General features: G+C 43.4%; 1 protein-coding gene across 1 annotated transcript in view; it reads right to left on the bottom strand.

Moving 5' to 3' along the window:
* Positions 1-1315: 1315 nt before the first annotated feature.
* Positions 1316-15326, bottom strand: part of LOC308125123 (protein sidekick-2-like) — a 39801-nt gene continuing 25790 nt past the window's right edge. The window contains exons 28-44 of the mRNA XM_080488643.1: positions 14765-14965; positions 14452-14653; positions 14248-14351; positions 14016-14086; positions 13241-13376; positions 13034-13090; positions 12451-12552; positions 12251-12366; positions 11927-12113; positions 10259-10396; positions 9412-9573; positions 9167-9292; positions 8894-9058; positions 8665-8805; positions 6421-6565; positions 3925-4054; positions 1316-2481 (exon numbers count right to left, since the gene is read on the bottom strand). Coding sequence (XP_080344769.1) covers positions 2062-2481; positions 3925-4054; positions 6421-6565; positions 8665-8805; positions 8894-9058; positions 9167-9292; positions 9412-9573; positions 10259-10396; positions 11927-12113; positions 12251-12366; positions 12451-12552; positions 13034-13090; positions 13241-13376; positions 14016-14086; positions 14248-14351; positions 14452-14653; positions 14765-14965 — 2603 coding nt within the window. The 3' untranslated portion in view covers positions 1316-2061. The remainder of the gene's footprint in view (positions 2482-3924; positions 4055-6420; positions 6566-8664; positions 8806-8893; positions 9059-9166; positions 9293-9411; positions 9574-10258; positions 10397-11926; positions 12114-12250; positions 12367-12450; positions 12553-13033; positions 13091-13240; positions 13377-14015; positions 14087-14247; positions 14352-14451; positions 14654-14764; positions 14966-15326) is intronic.

The following is a 15326-nucleotide window of genomic DNA, read 5'->3' as shown; positions in this document are numbered from 1 at the left end:
AATTCAGACTCAATTTTAATTTATTTGTGCAGCGGGAGGAAATCTAAATATCCGAAGAAAGCTCACACATGCACAGGGAGAATGCTGCTTCATAACAGAGACGCTGGAGCCGGTCAGCTCAGTACGTATGAGCAAACTTAGACTCCACTCGCTACTTTTGACCAACATGAGGTGTAATTTCAAAAGTTTGTTTCTTGTACTTTTTGTACGTGTCTTGCACTTGTCAGTGATTTTGAGGTAAACAAAAAAATGCTCCAGCGATCTGCACCCTTGACCAGACATGTGCCTCCTGCCTAAACCTTCCAGCCTAATCCCTGTTCCACTTTCATTTGCTTTGCTGATGATCAATGTGTTCTGGCCTGAAATAAGAAGATTAGTCAGGCACCTGTCTCACCCTGCTCCTGATTTTCAGCATGCTTGCGCTGGATCAGGTTCTCTTTTGAAGTCTTCCTACTAAGTCACGATTTCATGCACCGCAATTGTGTCTCTGTTGTGGCCAAGAGAATCAGATCTTTCACTGTGTTGTGGGATAAAGTGTCAGTTTGTATTAAAGATCACGCAAAAAAAATGCCCTCTTAGGACTTTAGTCCACATGGTCTGATCTTATTTAAAACAAGCTCTACAAATCCTCTTACATGCTGCAATGGATAAATAAATCCCCTCACTATATATTTGTTTTTTTAATTATTCTGATGATTGATGACGAGTTCCATACTGTGATGTCAACTTTGTGAATCTGACAGGTGACACTATATCTTGACTTATGTAGTTCATACACTAAACGTACATCCAACACCAGCACAGCAATGTCTGTTTGTAAGGAATGAGCATATTCATAACATCTCATTCACAACATGGATAAACTGTCCAGACAGAAATTATTCAGTCATATGATCATGTAAACAGTTCATTTCTTTCACGTTTTGTGTTGGCTGTTGTTCATTCACAGTGTAAACTATGTTGTGAAGGTGTCTTGGTTTGACCTTTGAATGTCTGTATGTGACCAATTTCCTGATTGGTCTGATCTGATAGAGACAGTTTCGCTGTGCTCACTTTGATCACATTCGGCATGATATCAGACATCTTGTTGTAGTGGAAATACTCTGATAAAGAAACATTGATATTCAGTGACTTCACCTCATGATTTAAATGATTCTGTCCTGCTTTGACATCCGTTGAATCCACACATCATTCATACCAACATGATTTGTGCTTTTGGTTATTCTCTGCGAATAACAATAAAGCAATCAAACGCCGTGGTTGTTCATTTTCCGCCAAGAGCCTCAGCACACAATCATCATCCTCAGACTACTATAAAGGTGCCACAATGCTTTAATGTGATTCATTACATTGCCACTAGTGATGATCTGGAAATGTCGAGCTTGAAGCTGATCGATATAAATATCTGGTAAACAATTTGAGACAAGTACATATAGTAAACACGTAATGCGGTTCAAACAATGATTAGGCAGAGTGAGAAACTCCACGGCGGCACGCTGACCACGAGCGCCTTTCTCCGAGTCAGAGTCCGTTTCTCACTTTCGGTTTGTCCACCACTTAATTCCGTCGGAGGTTTCCATTGTCCATTTTCAGCAAGCCAAGTGCTCCATACTCTATGTGGTTCTAAGTTGGTTGTTTTTCCATAAAGCTCTCATATCAAACAATAATACAGTGTTTTTTCTTTTTTTTAAAAACAAGGATTTCTTTTTTAAAACTTCAAATTGAGTTTTTTTTTTCCTTGTTCAACGGTTGAGTCTTCAAATTAATTTACTGAAGCAATGCATAAAATCCTTCAAATGATTGTCTCTTCATAAATTACATACTACATAGATTTACCAATCATACCTGCGACACACAATCATACACATACAATCTTCACGGAGGAGAAAGCAGTATTTAAGATGTCTGCAATGCTTAATATTGAGCAACAGCTCTGTCAGTAAGACAGAATAAAAAGAAAAGTAAAAAAAAAAAAGAAGAGCAATATACAAATAAACCAACAGCAACAAAATCGAAGACTCGTCCTCAGGGTCCCGTTGTTAGAGGAAAGACAGCTGTGTGTCAAACAAAAGAGGAGAAGCCTGCGGTCGGCGCCTGAGCGGCACAGCCCAGACTGCTGGGGGGTCGGTACAGGGTGCTGTGCTGGCTGGGGGGTTCAGAAGACAGCAGGGAGGGGGTAGGAGTCCGGCTGCCCTTTGGCCTGAACAAGGTGCCCTGGCCTTGGCACTGAGGCTGTGGGGACGGGGCGCTCTGTGGCAGGAGAGGGGGCAGGGGGGGCAGGGGGGGCACGGGTGGTGGGTGCTGTCGGGACTCCTGCTCCACCAGGGGCTCAGGCTGGGAGTATCCATACGCCGGCGGGCGCGAGACGCCCTTCTGCTGCCGCCGCCATGAGTTGTAGTAGGTGGGGTCACTGATGTAGTGGTTGACGAAGGAGTGGGTCTTCTGCCGACTCTGATCCATTTCATACTCGCTGTCGCTCCCCTGTGAGTAAGTCGGGAGAATCAGTCAGATGGCACTTTGACAGTATAAGATGAGAGAGGATGTTTACTACAAAGAATAATGACAGCGACATCTCTATGCTCTTAAATCCAGGCATATTCTATTTCCAGCATTGTGCAATTTACTGACAAACTGCACAATAGTGAGTCATAATACAGCGGGAAAAATCTACTGACAATGGGGAATCTATTAATCCATGTGCAATTCTATGGAAGAGATAATCACTTTTATGGAGAAGCTTTCAGAGGTTGGAGCTCGCCCATAGCTCTTTGGAGCACAAATATGATAAGTGCACACATAAATGTCCCAGAATTAGACAGAGACAATGTTTACAGGATTTGTTTGCTTTCTGTTTTTCAAAAGCAAGCCAAGAGTTTACGATGCAAATGCTTGCGCATGCTGTTGCTGCACTACTAAAGAAGATAAACAGTTATGGAGGATCCCTACAAACTAATTTGGGCTATAAATGAGTGTATGCTGCAAACTTCGACTGATGCAATCAAATATGGAATAAAAAAAAAACCCCAACAAATTACACTGACAGAAAGTATTAAGCTTTTGTCAAATTTGTTTGCCTCACAAGAGCTTGCCAATCCGCTGGTTTTTTAAGGCTGCAGCACGGCAGATGTCCAAGCCTCATTTATTTGCACAAGTGGCAGGTAAACAGTGGGAGGCGATGCAGAGTTAAAGAACAACGCCGGTTTGTGTCTCCCGCGAGGGCACTGTTTGTCCAAACCGGGTTGGACAATGTTTTCAACACGCAGGTGCCAGATAAATTGGCCACTGTGATGTGGCGGGAGTGTGGCCGAAGACAGATGTTGGAAACGTGTACTCTCTCTGCCTTTTGTGTCTATCGCCTCTCATCACTTGCAACCTTCTGGATCAGCTCTCGCTTCACGGAGGGGTTCGGATCATCACATGATGATTGGCCAAAAACCGCTTCCTGTTTGAGGGAAATTAATTGGCTGTAAAGCTATCGAAATGCACGTGAAGCATGAGATTTGACCGTTCTCAGGCTTCCCATGGGAGGAATTAAGATTAGAACATCCAGAAATGTCAGTGTTACTTGGAGTACACTAATGTTTGTTGCATAACAATGTTCTTATATTACGGATCATCACGTTTATTAGTTTCCACACCTAGAAACACAATGATTGACGCTCATCTTTCAGCGAATCATGTGATCTGCATGTTTGATGAGCAGTGACTTGGTGGCAAAGAGATTCAACCTCCATGCCACCACCGCCCATAGCAACACAGTCACTATGATAGATGTAAGAACGGAAGTGTTATAAAATGCATTTGTTTAGTTTGAAAAGGTTACAACTTTGAGAGATGCGAACGGTTTTAATTTTCATTTGAGCCATGGGACAGATGCCAGATGGTGGGCTGGGTGAAGGCTGTAAAGCTGTGGCCACAGCTCACCTGGGAGTCGGAGATTTCAGAGGGTTTTTCAGTCAGACTGCTGCTCTCTGCTGGGATCAGGTCGTTATACTTTGTGCTGACATCTTCGTCTGAGTAGTGCAGACTTCCAGGACTGGGTCTTGGAGGAGACCTGAACACATAGAAGGGGAAGCAGTGAGCCAGGAGTTTGTGTGAGTTGAACAAGAGCTAAAGGTTTTACCAGGTGTCTCTTCTTCCATCAAGATTGCATTTATTTCTGTACGGAAAGTCAAACAGATTTATCAGAGCCAGATTCGTTTGAGTAAACATGAAAAGCTGTGTCAATCTCATGACTGACGCCATGCAGGCAGCCAATGAAAGACTGTAAACCGGTTCTAAAAATGAGGATGAATCACATCCCACAGGGTGTTCGGTGGGAGGAACACAAACAGATTGAGCACAGACTCATTGATTACGAGGATGAAAACTATAGCTTCGCTCAGACAAGCACAGAATGGGGGCATTTGTGCATTCCTGGAAGCCACTGATACATAATGCAGGGAGGAGATTATAATTGGTCTTATTCTTTTGCTATTTCTTTCTAATCTTTGCAGCAAAGTGTCAGTTGGAAGCTTGGCAGGGGGTGAGTTCAGCTCAGCTTCATGAGATGCGCAAACACAAAAATACATGGGCATCTTCATGAAAGCGCGCTTTGTGGCGATTAGAGCTGAATGTCTGCACAGACTGAGTCAGAGAGAGATTTAGGATTCCTACAGGCGAACTGGGTAACTAAGTATGGACTTGAGCTCCTTGAGTATTATGAAGTTCTTATATGAGTGCAAGTCAAGTAAAAAAAAAAAAAAAAAAAAAAAAAAAAAATCCAATCATTAAGACTCTGAAGTGAAGCAGAGAGGAACATCTGTGCAAGACTATTATTTTTCTCCTTCTACAGTAATGACCACTGATACGTTCAGGGTCCACTGAGGAGGAATTGGACGGTGCATAACTGGACCACTACCCTCACATCACTGAGCTACATCAGTGAGTTCACTATATGTTCAGGCTAATACAGCATTAAAAGAACACTTCACTCGGTTGGTTTCAGAAAAAAAAAAATAAAAAAATTAAATAAACCAGGAGTGGCTTAAAAGTAAATGTTTAAAACGATGTGAAACAGAAAACGTAGTATGCGTGGGTAGAACAGACAGGCATAAAATGCTGTGATGTCAAAGTGTAACACTTAGGCATAAAGCAGACAACCTTGACATATCCTGGGAAAAGAAACATACTCGGAAATATACAGGAGCTAAATCAGCGAAGTATGCCAAGAACGAGTTTAGAAGACACAACATGACGGTGGCCATGAAAGGGTTGACACAACAGAGGGTCGTCTCCTCTGGGTTAAGGGCGATGACGTGAGGGGAGGGGGATTCTCAGGAAAGAAAAAACACCTCCATTCAGACAAGGTAGGGTCAGATGTTTAAAAAAAACAAAAAAGAGATGGGGACATGCAAATGTAGGGGAGGAGGGGCAAAGGATCCTGAGCTTTGAATTATTTAGGAGCACAGTATTTTTTCCCCCTTGCTTTATCTGTCTAATTCATCCTTCTTTCCCTCACACTTTCAAATATCCCACAGGGAGTCTTCCCACTCTTCCTCCTCAGTCTACAGATCATTAGCAAACAGTATGGGACCAGATTGGAGCCCTTCAAAGAGACGCAGCTACCAGCTCCCCCAGACCCTTTGATCTTCGCCTTGGCCTCCTTGGTCAAGGAGAAAACAGCAGATTCCTCTGCCTTTAATGCACTCCCAGCACATTCCACCATAACATGCACACTAACGTGCAAAAGCCAACATCTCTTTTTTTTCTTTTCTTTTTTTCTTTTTTTTTTGAGCAGTGACAAGAAGCAGACTCTGAAGCCCCCCCCCCCCATCCCCCAATACGACAAACTGACCGCGATTCCAGTCGTGACCCGTGTCTGTACAGAGCTTAATGCTGCAGAGTCTGTGAAATTCCCCTTATCTAATGTTTACCTAGAAATTGCCTCAGAGCTAGTCTACCAAAGTCCTGCTGACAGAACTTAATGTGTGACAGCTTTCATAGCACTGCACTCCAGAGAAACTCTGGGCTCAAGGCCAAATAGAAGTAGCCGGTTTGGACCCATAAGAACTCTTTGTCTGGAGCCGTGATGGGCAGACAAAGCACACTTGCTCGAGTTCTTGAATGTTAATAAGCCGGTATTGTGCTGCCCCCTTGTATAAATTGTTGCTTCACACAAACATGGAATATCAACGAGATTAGAGGAAGAAGGCTCAAATCAGCGACCGGGCTCCTTAAGAGTCTGCTTATTCCAGACGGACGTTATTGTGAGGCAAAAGGGAAACGCGTTATGATTTTGGTCAGTTTTATGAATAACACACAGCACAGAAAGTGGAAAAAAAACAAAACTCAGTGAACAATACGTTAGAGAAAATGAATGTCTTGCTGCAGGAAATGAATGAATGGTCAGCTTGATTAGCACAATGTGTGTTGACTAACCGGGTGTAGATGCCATTTTTGCGGCAGAAGGAGTTTTTCACAGACAGGCGCCTGTTGTTAAGCTCCAGAGCAGGGAAGCGACCTTCGTCCAGGCGCACCATCTCTCCATGGGTCAGAGGCAGCGCCGTGCAGTTGGAGTGGGTGCCTGGACAGGGGTATGAGGACGACACTGTGTGGTTTGTGGAATGAAATAAATGATTTTCAATATTCAATCAAATCTGAAATCGATTGAAGTCTGGATGACTTACAAAACACAAGACAGTTGATAGTTAGGAATTGCCTAATATCCGAGAGGTATTTCAAAAGTTACCACTAGATGTCTTTTTGCCCAGTTCACATCTGCCAAAAGTAGGGAGGAATTGCTTTTCAGTTGCACTGGAGCTGATAATGCCTATCTCCTTTTTCATTTTTAGTTCACGGTCAAAACCTGAAAGTCAAACTGAAGAGAGACCGACTTCAAGCTTTAGCTTAAAAGCCAACTGAGTTCCAATTATCTTGAAACTCAGAATTCATAACTCAGAAAATATGGGTTGCAGAGTTCAAGTTTATCACAACATTGCAAGCCAGAGAAGAAGTAAAGTTGTTATAGTGCTAACTTTATCAAAGTGTCTATAAATACATTGAATGGCAATACTATCTTTCAGGACGGCTGCTTATATTGGTACACACAGGCCAAAACCGTAGCACAGCTGGTCTTTACAAGTACGTTGAAACATTTCTGAATTAGAAAGGCATCACTTACTCAGAAAAGAACTGAATTTAATACAATATTGCAGGTTAGAAAATAGCAGGGACACTTTAAGTAAAACTGTTTCGCTCTAATTCATTTGCCAAACTTTTCTATAGCACTCTATCCAAGTCACTTACCATGGGCTACTGCGAGTTCATTCGAACTCAGGATGGGAATTTGAGTCAAATTAAAACATTTAGCTACGCTCCCTTCACTTTACATATCAATGACAGAGTCAGAAAACTTCTACATGCTGTAGAAACTGTGTAAAACACTGTTTACACTAACAAGTCAAGGTATGCAAAGCCACTTTGGAAACAAAACTTGGGGTCCTGGAAGGAATTACTGCTGTGATCCCATTTGTCTACAACGTTGGGAATTACTAACTCAAACAGACGCCATTTCCTCCGAGAAACTGTGTTTCTGAAATCAGTTTATCACAACTCGAAAAGTCAGAGAAATAGTGCAAACTCGTTCAGCCAGCCTCTATGTCTGAGTACAAATAATAACGTTACATTTTATTCACAGTGTAATTTCACACACTGGTGAAAACACACTAACACACACACACAAACACACCCTGCCATCCTGCTCAGCCATCTTGGAAACAAAACTTCTCCAAGTCTACCCCGAGGAAACCAGAGTGAAGGGTGCGGGTCTTTTATCGCCTCCGCTCTGCAACGCCATAAACAACTCCGATGCAACTGGAAAGCCGAGGCTCTCTTCGTATTCCACTTTTGTTTACGAACCCTGTCACAGTGAAACGTGCGGACTCAGCTAATGAGTCAAAGATACAATGCTTTAAGAAGACTTGACCTGACCCTTGGTCCCCCCCCCCCCCCTCCTTTTCTTTCCCACCACGATGCCCGACTGCACCACTACCGACTTCCTGCTCCCGGATAATTACACCGTTGAAATAATTATTCCCAGACGTCTTTCAAGCGGCTCGTATTTTCCAGCAGTGATGTATAAACAAGAGCAATAACAATAAGGCTACTAACACTGATTAAGTTCTTCTACCTAGGATTTATGCCCCTGGAGACAGAAACCATGACAAAGGGCTTTCTCGGAGTTGTAGTGTCACCCGGGATAATTTACAATCATGAAAATGGGCTTCTCGATACACTAGTATGGGAGACACTTGTGTGGTAGTTTTACAATTACTCTCTCGGTGACTAATGACCTGCGCATTAAACTACTACCAAGCCATTTATCCAGGTATTGATTCCCGCTGCAGTTAAACAGGAACAATAATATTTATTCATCTGCCTATTTCAGCTGCCTCACCGATAACCTTTACGCGCGTCTTTCCTCTGTCAGCCAAACAATGTCGAGAATCCGGGGTAATTTGTCTAATTGTGTGAGCCGTCACGCGCGCGTTGCATTAAACAGACTTCAGTTTTGTGATCATTAAAATGCAATTCTCAGCAGGCTTGTCCGGGAGGAAGACAAATAGCGATAGGTTTGCAGGAGAAACAGAGCCGCTAACAGGAGTTCAGCAGATGGCTTCATACCTGAGTCGGCCTTTTTGGTGTATTTTTTACTCTGGCCTCGGATGATCAGGATGAAAACGAGGAGCAGGATGAAGATCAGGCCCACCAGCGCGATGACAACTAAAAACCACCACTCTTCATAGAAGGGCGAAACTTTCTGGGCTGCAAACAAGAACACCAACAGCTACATCAGCAACGCATTCTATTTCATGAATACACTTTCACGTGAGATCATGGACGAACGATCAACCTGATATGGAGGGAGAAGGTGCGCTCGGGGAGCCATATCCGTAGTCATTGACAGCAATTACTCGAAAGTCATACGTGACTCCCTCCCGAAGCATGTCCAGATTAAGTGTGTAGGATGTCACTTCCTTGGGAATGTCTTTGATAAGAATATCCCACAGTCCTTCATCTGACGGTAAAAGGAGAAGAAAAAAAAACATGAATAAAATCAAAGTGGTATGATGGACACATCGCTTGAGGGGCTGAAAGTAGAGAGCTGTTTATGCAGATGACTCACCAGAGGGTCTCGCCTCGATGACATATCGTGTGATGGGGGCGCGGCCTTGATCACCACTCGTCCAGTGCAGCGTCAGAACGGTGCCGTATCGAGAAATAAAAGGTTCACCGGGAGGTCCTGGGGCTCCTTGGTAAGATAAGGAGCAAAGTTGGATGGAATGGCGCATCATCTTTCTATAGTTTATGTTATTGACACTGGTGTTAAAGATGGAGGCAGTAATGCATAGCAAGCTGAGAGTATCCCACCTTCTCCAGGCCCAGTGGTGATGTTGGCCTCCACCTCTGGACCATACGTCAGGGTCTTGGCCCGAATACGAAAGTTATAGGTGACGCCATCTGCCAGGTCTTTGAGCTTCATCCACAGAGGTGTGCTCCCTTTAACATCTACTGTCACTATCTTACTGACACCTGGAGTGCGAGGAGAGGAGTCTGTACAGGAAACACTAAGACTCTAGATACTGCTTTCTACAAGCGACACATAGCCAAGCTTTGTTCATACAAACAGACACAGCATATCACACACACACACACACACACACACACACACACACACACACACACACACACACACACACACACACACACACACACACACACACACACACACACACACACACACACACACACACACGATGCCACACACACACCATCAGACACGGACATGTTTGGACATATGACCGCAAAATATTGACTATTACAGAAGCTATTAGATACTTAGACGGCAACAGATATCAGAAAATGCATCTTTTTTTACTCGTTAACTGATATTAGTGCCGAGTTCAGCCCAGCTGAAGGAGATATGATCTGTTATGTGATAGCTGAGGGACAGCAGCCTCACCCCAGCTCCTAATTGCTTGACAACCGCATTTACGTAGCTATCAACCATATTTCTCCCCAGTAAGAGTAGAAGTAAAGCATCACCAGAACATTCTACCATATATGTGACTGCGGGGCTTACACTCATCTGTAACAAATTACAGTTTGTGCTCAAGCGCTGTGCATTAAAACAGACTATGGTTGGGAGGCAGGAGGCTGTAAATTACTGTCTGAGAAAGCCAGCTGAGGAATGTGGCGAGATGACAGATTTTCTCACCATCTACCGGGGTGCAGGGCTCGTACACCAGGCGGTAGCCCTCAATGATGCCGTTGGCATGCTTGGGCTCTCCCCAGGACACATTGACCGAGGTGGTGGTCAGCTCGCTGAAGTGAATGTAGCTCGGAGCGCTCGGAGCTTTTTGGGTAAAGAAAGGGAGAGAAAAGATGACAAGTGAGCATCTTCTCAACCGACAAAACCATCAAGACTGCAATGCATTGACCTGGGTATGAGAAACAGATTCAAATATGGCAAAAAAAACCTAAAATGTTAAGGAACTGTATAGAATTTTGTAACTAAAACAAAAGCTGAAGTTTCATGGCTTTTACTTATATAGCATATTTCACCGCTGGCGCAATCTCAACACAATTCTCCACACGAGATACAACAATAAAAATTGAGTTTGATCACATATGAAATATATATTCTCCAGGTTTTTTGCGGTGTAATTCATTCTAATTCTCAAGGTTTAGCTGCATTTTGTTTCATCTGCAGGCATTGTTAGGTTTTATCATCTATCTTACAACTATTTTCATACTTTAGTCCAAATAGTTACATCATGCTGAATGTCACAGAAGTGGGAAAAACTTGGGGACAATGTTTTACAATAATGTGTTCAATATCACCGCAGCCAGAGTAAATTGTGTCTATGTGTGCGCCTGCTCGTCAAAACAGTTCAGAAAAAATAAAAAATAAAACATCCTGTATGACAGTTTAAGCAAATGAGTCACACAAAAGACAAAAGTAGACACAAATTTGTGTGACCTTCAGTGAGAGCTGTGAGAAATGCCTGCCTGCTGACCCAACCCAGATCCAGCTAAGTGTCAGGATTTAGCCACAATTCTGCATAAAACTCACAAAAGCTTGTGTTGGCTCACTTCCCAGTACCCTGTGGTGCACAGAGCCAGAATTCCTGCCTGTGTTTTTAAGTTCTCAGCACTTTGTACGCCGTGCCAATGTCACAGCCTTCAAGGGGGTGGAAAAGACGAGGGAAATTTATACTGTAAACCATTTTTGTGCTGAAACCGCAGAGGAGGGACTCTCGCTAGCTGGTAAACACAGACGTCTTTGTGCAGCTGAGGCCCAAAAAAAAAACCCTAATCTACATGTGTCCCCCGCACTTTGTATTCTTTGCTCCTCCACCGTCATTAGGATTTCAACCCCATGGCTTGTACTGGAGGAGGTGCCAGACAGACTGATCTCTCACGCTGTAGCTCACAGGACCAAAGCAAACTCTTCAGTGAGAATGTTCTGATTCTTGCTGAATAGCAGGAGCAGGCTTCTTTTTTTTTTTTTTCCTCTTAAAGCTAAAGTAATAGTTGTAGTGTGCAGTTTTGTGGTGACATAACAGAAAACCACTCATCATTAGTTCTTTCTTCTCTATCCTGTGATACTGAAGGGACGGTTCAAGTCTTCAGTTCTGCTCTTCAAAAGCACTTGAGAGCCACAAACATTGTGCTTAAATAATGAGGAAGAATATCATTGTGGACATTGCGGCAGGGGGACGGATTTAGTTGAAATACAAAAAGATTGAAAAAAAAAAAAAAAAGGCAACATGGTGCAGGCAAACAGTCTGAGCTGGAAGATAAATTTCACTGGTTCTTTGAAAGATCAGTTAATCTCTATTTCCACATCTGTTCTTTTTTTCTTTTTTTTTTGCCTATTCACCTGCTTGCTGAGTGCGCCCTCTGGTGGGCAGGGAGCGGGGTCCATCCCCTGCAGCATTGAAGGCTGCCACACTGATCATGTACGTGGTGTAGCCTGTCAGGTTCTTCAGCTTCACCCCGAGCTCCGGCAGGAAGAGCGTGCGCAGCCGCTCCGTCTCATTCTGGAGCTGAAACTCCCAGAAATAGATCTAGAAACGGAATAAAAGAGTTCAACATGCAGAAGTCATACATTTTTCAATGGAAGTATATAAATATAGAAAGACATGATGTAAGTGCGGTTCATGTTCTTGTAATACACCAAAAAGTATTAGTAGAGTATTGATACCTTGTAACCCTGTATGTCTCCGTTCTGAGCATCCAGAGGAGGCGGGTCCCAGGTGACATCCAGCTGAGTGGCTGTGGAGGACTGGACCACCACATTTTGGGGAGGGGCTGTTGGCACTGGAAAGAAGTGCGAGAGACAGTTCAAGTAATGACACTCGTGCATTAAGAGATAAAGAATTAGGATAAGTGGAAGAAACCTACCCGCCTCTCCCACAAACACTTCCTGCGGTGAGCTGCTGGGACCCTCACCCACTGCATTGTACACACTGAGCCGAATCTCGTAGCGTTTGTGTTTACTCAAATCTGCAAGGAGAGAACCCAACGCGGCGTTGTAATAGAACAGTTAAGATGAAAGAACAAAAGAAAGCGATTCCAGAGAGACGCACAGTTGTAGTGACGCCTGTGGCAAGACAACGTCGCAAATTGAACAAAAAAGACGCAGGGTAAGAGTTATAAAGCGCACTGATGAAAAGATGTGGGGTTGTTGTGGGGACAAGGGGAAAGATTTGTCAGTGATTAAAAAAAAAAAAAAAAAGGAGGAAAACATGCTGAAATAATGACAGGGCAGCTTGGAGAGATTAAAGTTACATTCACACGATGAGAATCTCCGGTGGCCCCCCCAGCGGCTCCAGCTGAGTGGGAGGATGGAGCGCACACTTTCAGTGAATGATCATACAGCAATTTTATTTTGTGGAAATGGAAGGAAGCAGATGACATGCAAACAGCTGGAGAAAGATGGGCGAGAGAGAGAGAGAGAGAGAGAGAGAGAGAGAGAGTTGCTTACTATCCAGTTCATATTGGGTGAGCGCGGACTCGCTTAAGTTCCTGATGCTGTAGGGAGCTGGAATTTGGATACAAAGAGAAGTAGGATCAAGCATCTTGATGATGGTAAATAATTAAATAGACTGATTTGAAAGCCAAGTGAATAAAAAAACATGCAGGTAACTGTCACCGACAAAAAAAAGAAAAAAAAAAAGAAAAGTCAACTGACCTGTGAGATCAGCCCAGTTGGCAGATGGACTGTTTACTGTGCGGATTGTAAAGGTGCGCAGTCTGTCGTAATGTAACTCCCGGTATCTGACCCTGAACCCTAACAAGACTCCATTGATGTGATCCTCAGAGGGAGGCTAGAAGAAGCAGAGAGTCGCTTTATATGCAAGTTTTTTTTTGTTTTTTTTTTCTTTCACAAACATATACAATCAGCTATCCTTGGCAGAAAAAAAAACCAGATTCTTAACAGACTGCTTTTGATGTCTGGCCTTGACACCCCCTGGTTTTAAATCATCTTAACATAAACTTTCACTCGTTAGCTTGGAAGTGGGTGTGACAGTTGTTTTGACTCCATTGTAAATGTTCTGCTCTGCCGCCTCTATTTAAATCGTTTGCTACTGTACAACACTTTGGTCAACAGCTGTGGTTTTTAAATGTGCTCTATGAATAAATTCAACTTGATTTGAATGAATTTCACATTTTCTTATTCAGTTTTCCATTCACGTAATGGAGCTTGTGCCACGCGGTAGTGTAGAGGATTAGCACTTCACAGCAGGATTATGCCTAATTTGGGAACCTTCCTGTGTGGAGTTTGCATGTTCTCCCACAGTTCAGAAACATGCAAATGAAGTTCATGTGTGACTCGAGCTTTTTTATAGCTGTGGCCGAATGTGTGTGTGTGTGGTTGTCTGTCTGTGTCAATGTTGAGTTGAACACGGTGAACCAGTGTAGACGATGCATGGTTGTGTGGATGACACAGTCATTTTCCAGCATACCTGCCACCGAACCAGCACAGAAGTGGTGGTGTGAGGCGTAACAGACAGGATTGTGGGGGCTTTGTCCGGCGCTGGAGGAAATGCAAAAAGGTGGCGGTGAGAAGACCAACTAGAAAGGGATTTATAATCCAAACAGTCTGGTGGAGATTATTTCAGCAACCAAGCATGGATGTAAAGGCCTGTTTGTCGGTCCCTAAATATTCTTGTACACCTAAATGAAAAATATACTTACCATCCTGTAGTGTAGTGATGGCCTCACTCTCCTGACTGTATTCACTGTCTCCAATGTCATTGGTGGCTTTAATACGGAACTGGTAAGAGGTGAACGGCTTTAACCTTCAGAGAGAGAGAGAGAGGGAAGAATTTGTAGGTGTGGACCCCCACATATTTCTACTTTCTGATCACATAGTCGCAGAAAATGGATTTTTGTATTCACCTGTCGACGATGTAGGAGTGTGTCTCATGGCTGACTGATGCGGAGTGGACAGTCCAGTTGCTGTCTGGCAGCTCCCTGTACTGGACCGTATAGTAACGGACTGGGGACAGGCCGTCGCTGCCTGGTTCCCATGACAACAGCACTCTGCGAGCCTGGACTTCTTCTTGAGGCACCGTGGGACGACTTGTGGGTTGGGGTCGAGCTGAAGGGCACAAACACACACGCACACACACACACACACACGGTCTCTTTTAAACTTTCTATTTAGAGGTGAATAATTGAAAAGGATACATTTTTAACCGGAGCATTTCACACTTGCCTCTCTTTTCTGTTGTGACCACCAAAGCCTCCGCAGCCTCTCCCCAACCCTTCCGTGTCTGAGCGGTGAGGCGGAATACATAAACCATTTCTGGTTTCAATCCACTTGCTGTGTACTGTCGAGCGCTGGGGCTCAGCACGTCGACTGTGGCGGCGTTGCTATTTGAGGAGTTTCTTCTGAATGTGATCTGATAGGCTAAGAAGACAAAGTCACGTTAATATAAAGTCATGCATAATAATAATAATAATTAAAAAAAAAAAAAAAAAAGCGGCTCAGAATGCTGAACAATTCTAGTGCAGTAAAAAAAAAAAAAAACTAAAGCGTGAGAAGAAATCTGAAGGAAATCTCATTTTTTAGGACCGAGACTTTGCTTAAATCAAGGCTAAAGACTTTGCAGCGCGCTCCTCTTTTTTTTTATTAAATTTAATGAGGGACACTGACTGCGCTGCACTATAGTTACGCTCTAGGTTTTATTTTGCTGCTTAATCTGTCTTATTTTATTTCTTCCCATTTTCATTTTCATCTTCTCTTTTATTTGATTCTTTTCACATCCCAT

The sequence above is a fragment of the Lipophrys pholis genome, assembly GCF_963383615.2.
Source record: "Lipophrys pholis genome assembly, chromosome: 19".
NCBI classification, from domain to species: domain Eukaryota; kingdom Metazoa; phylum Chordata; class Actinopteri; order Blenniiformes; family Blenniidae; genus Lipophrys; species Lipophrys pholis.
This window is presented reverse-complemented; position numbering and strand designations above follow the sequence as displayed.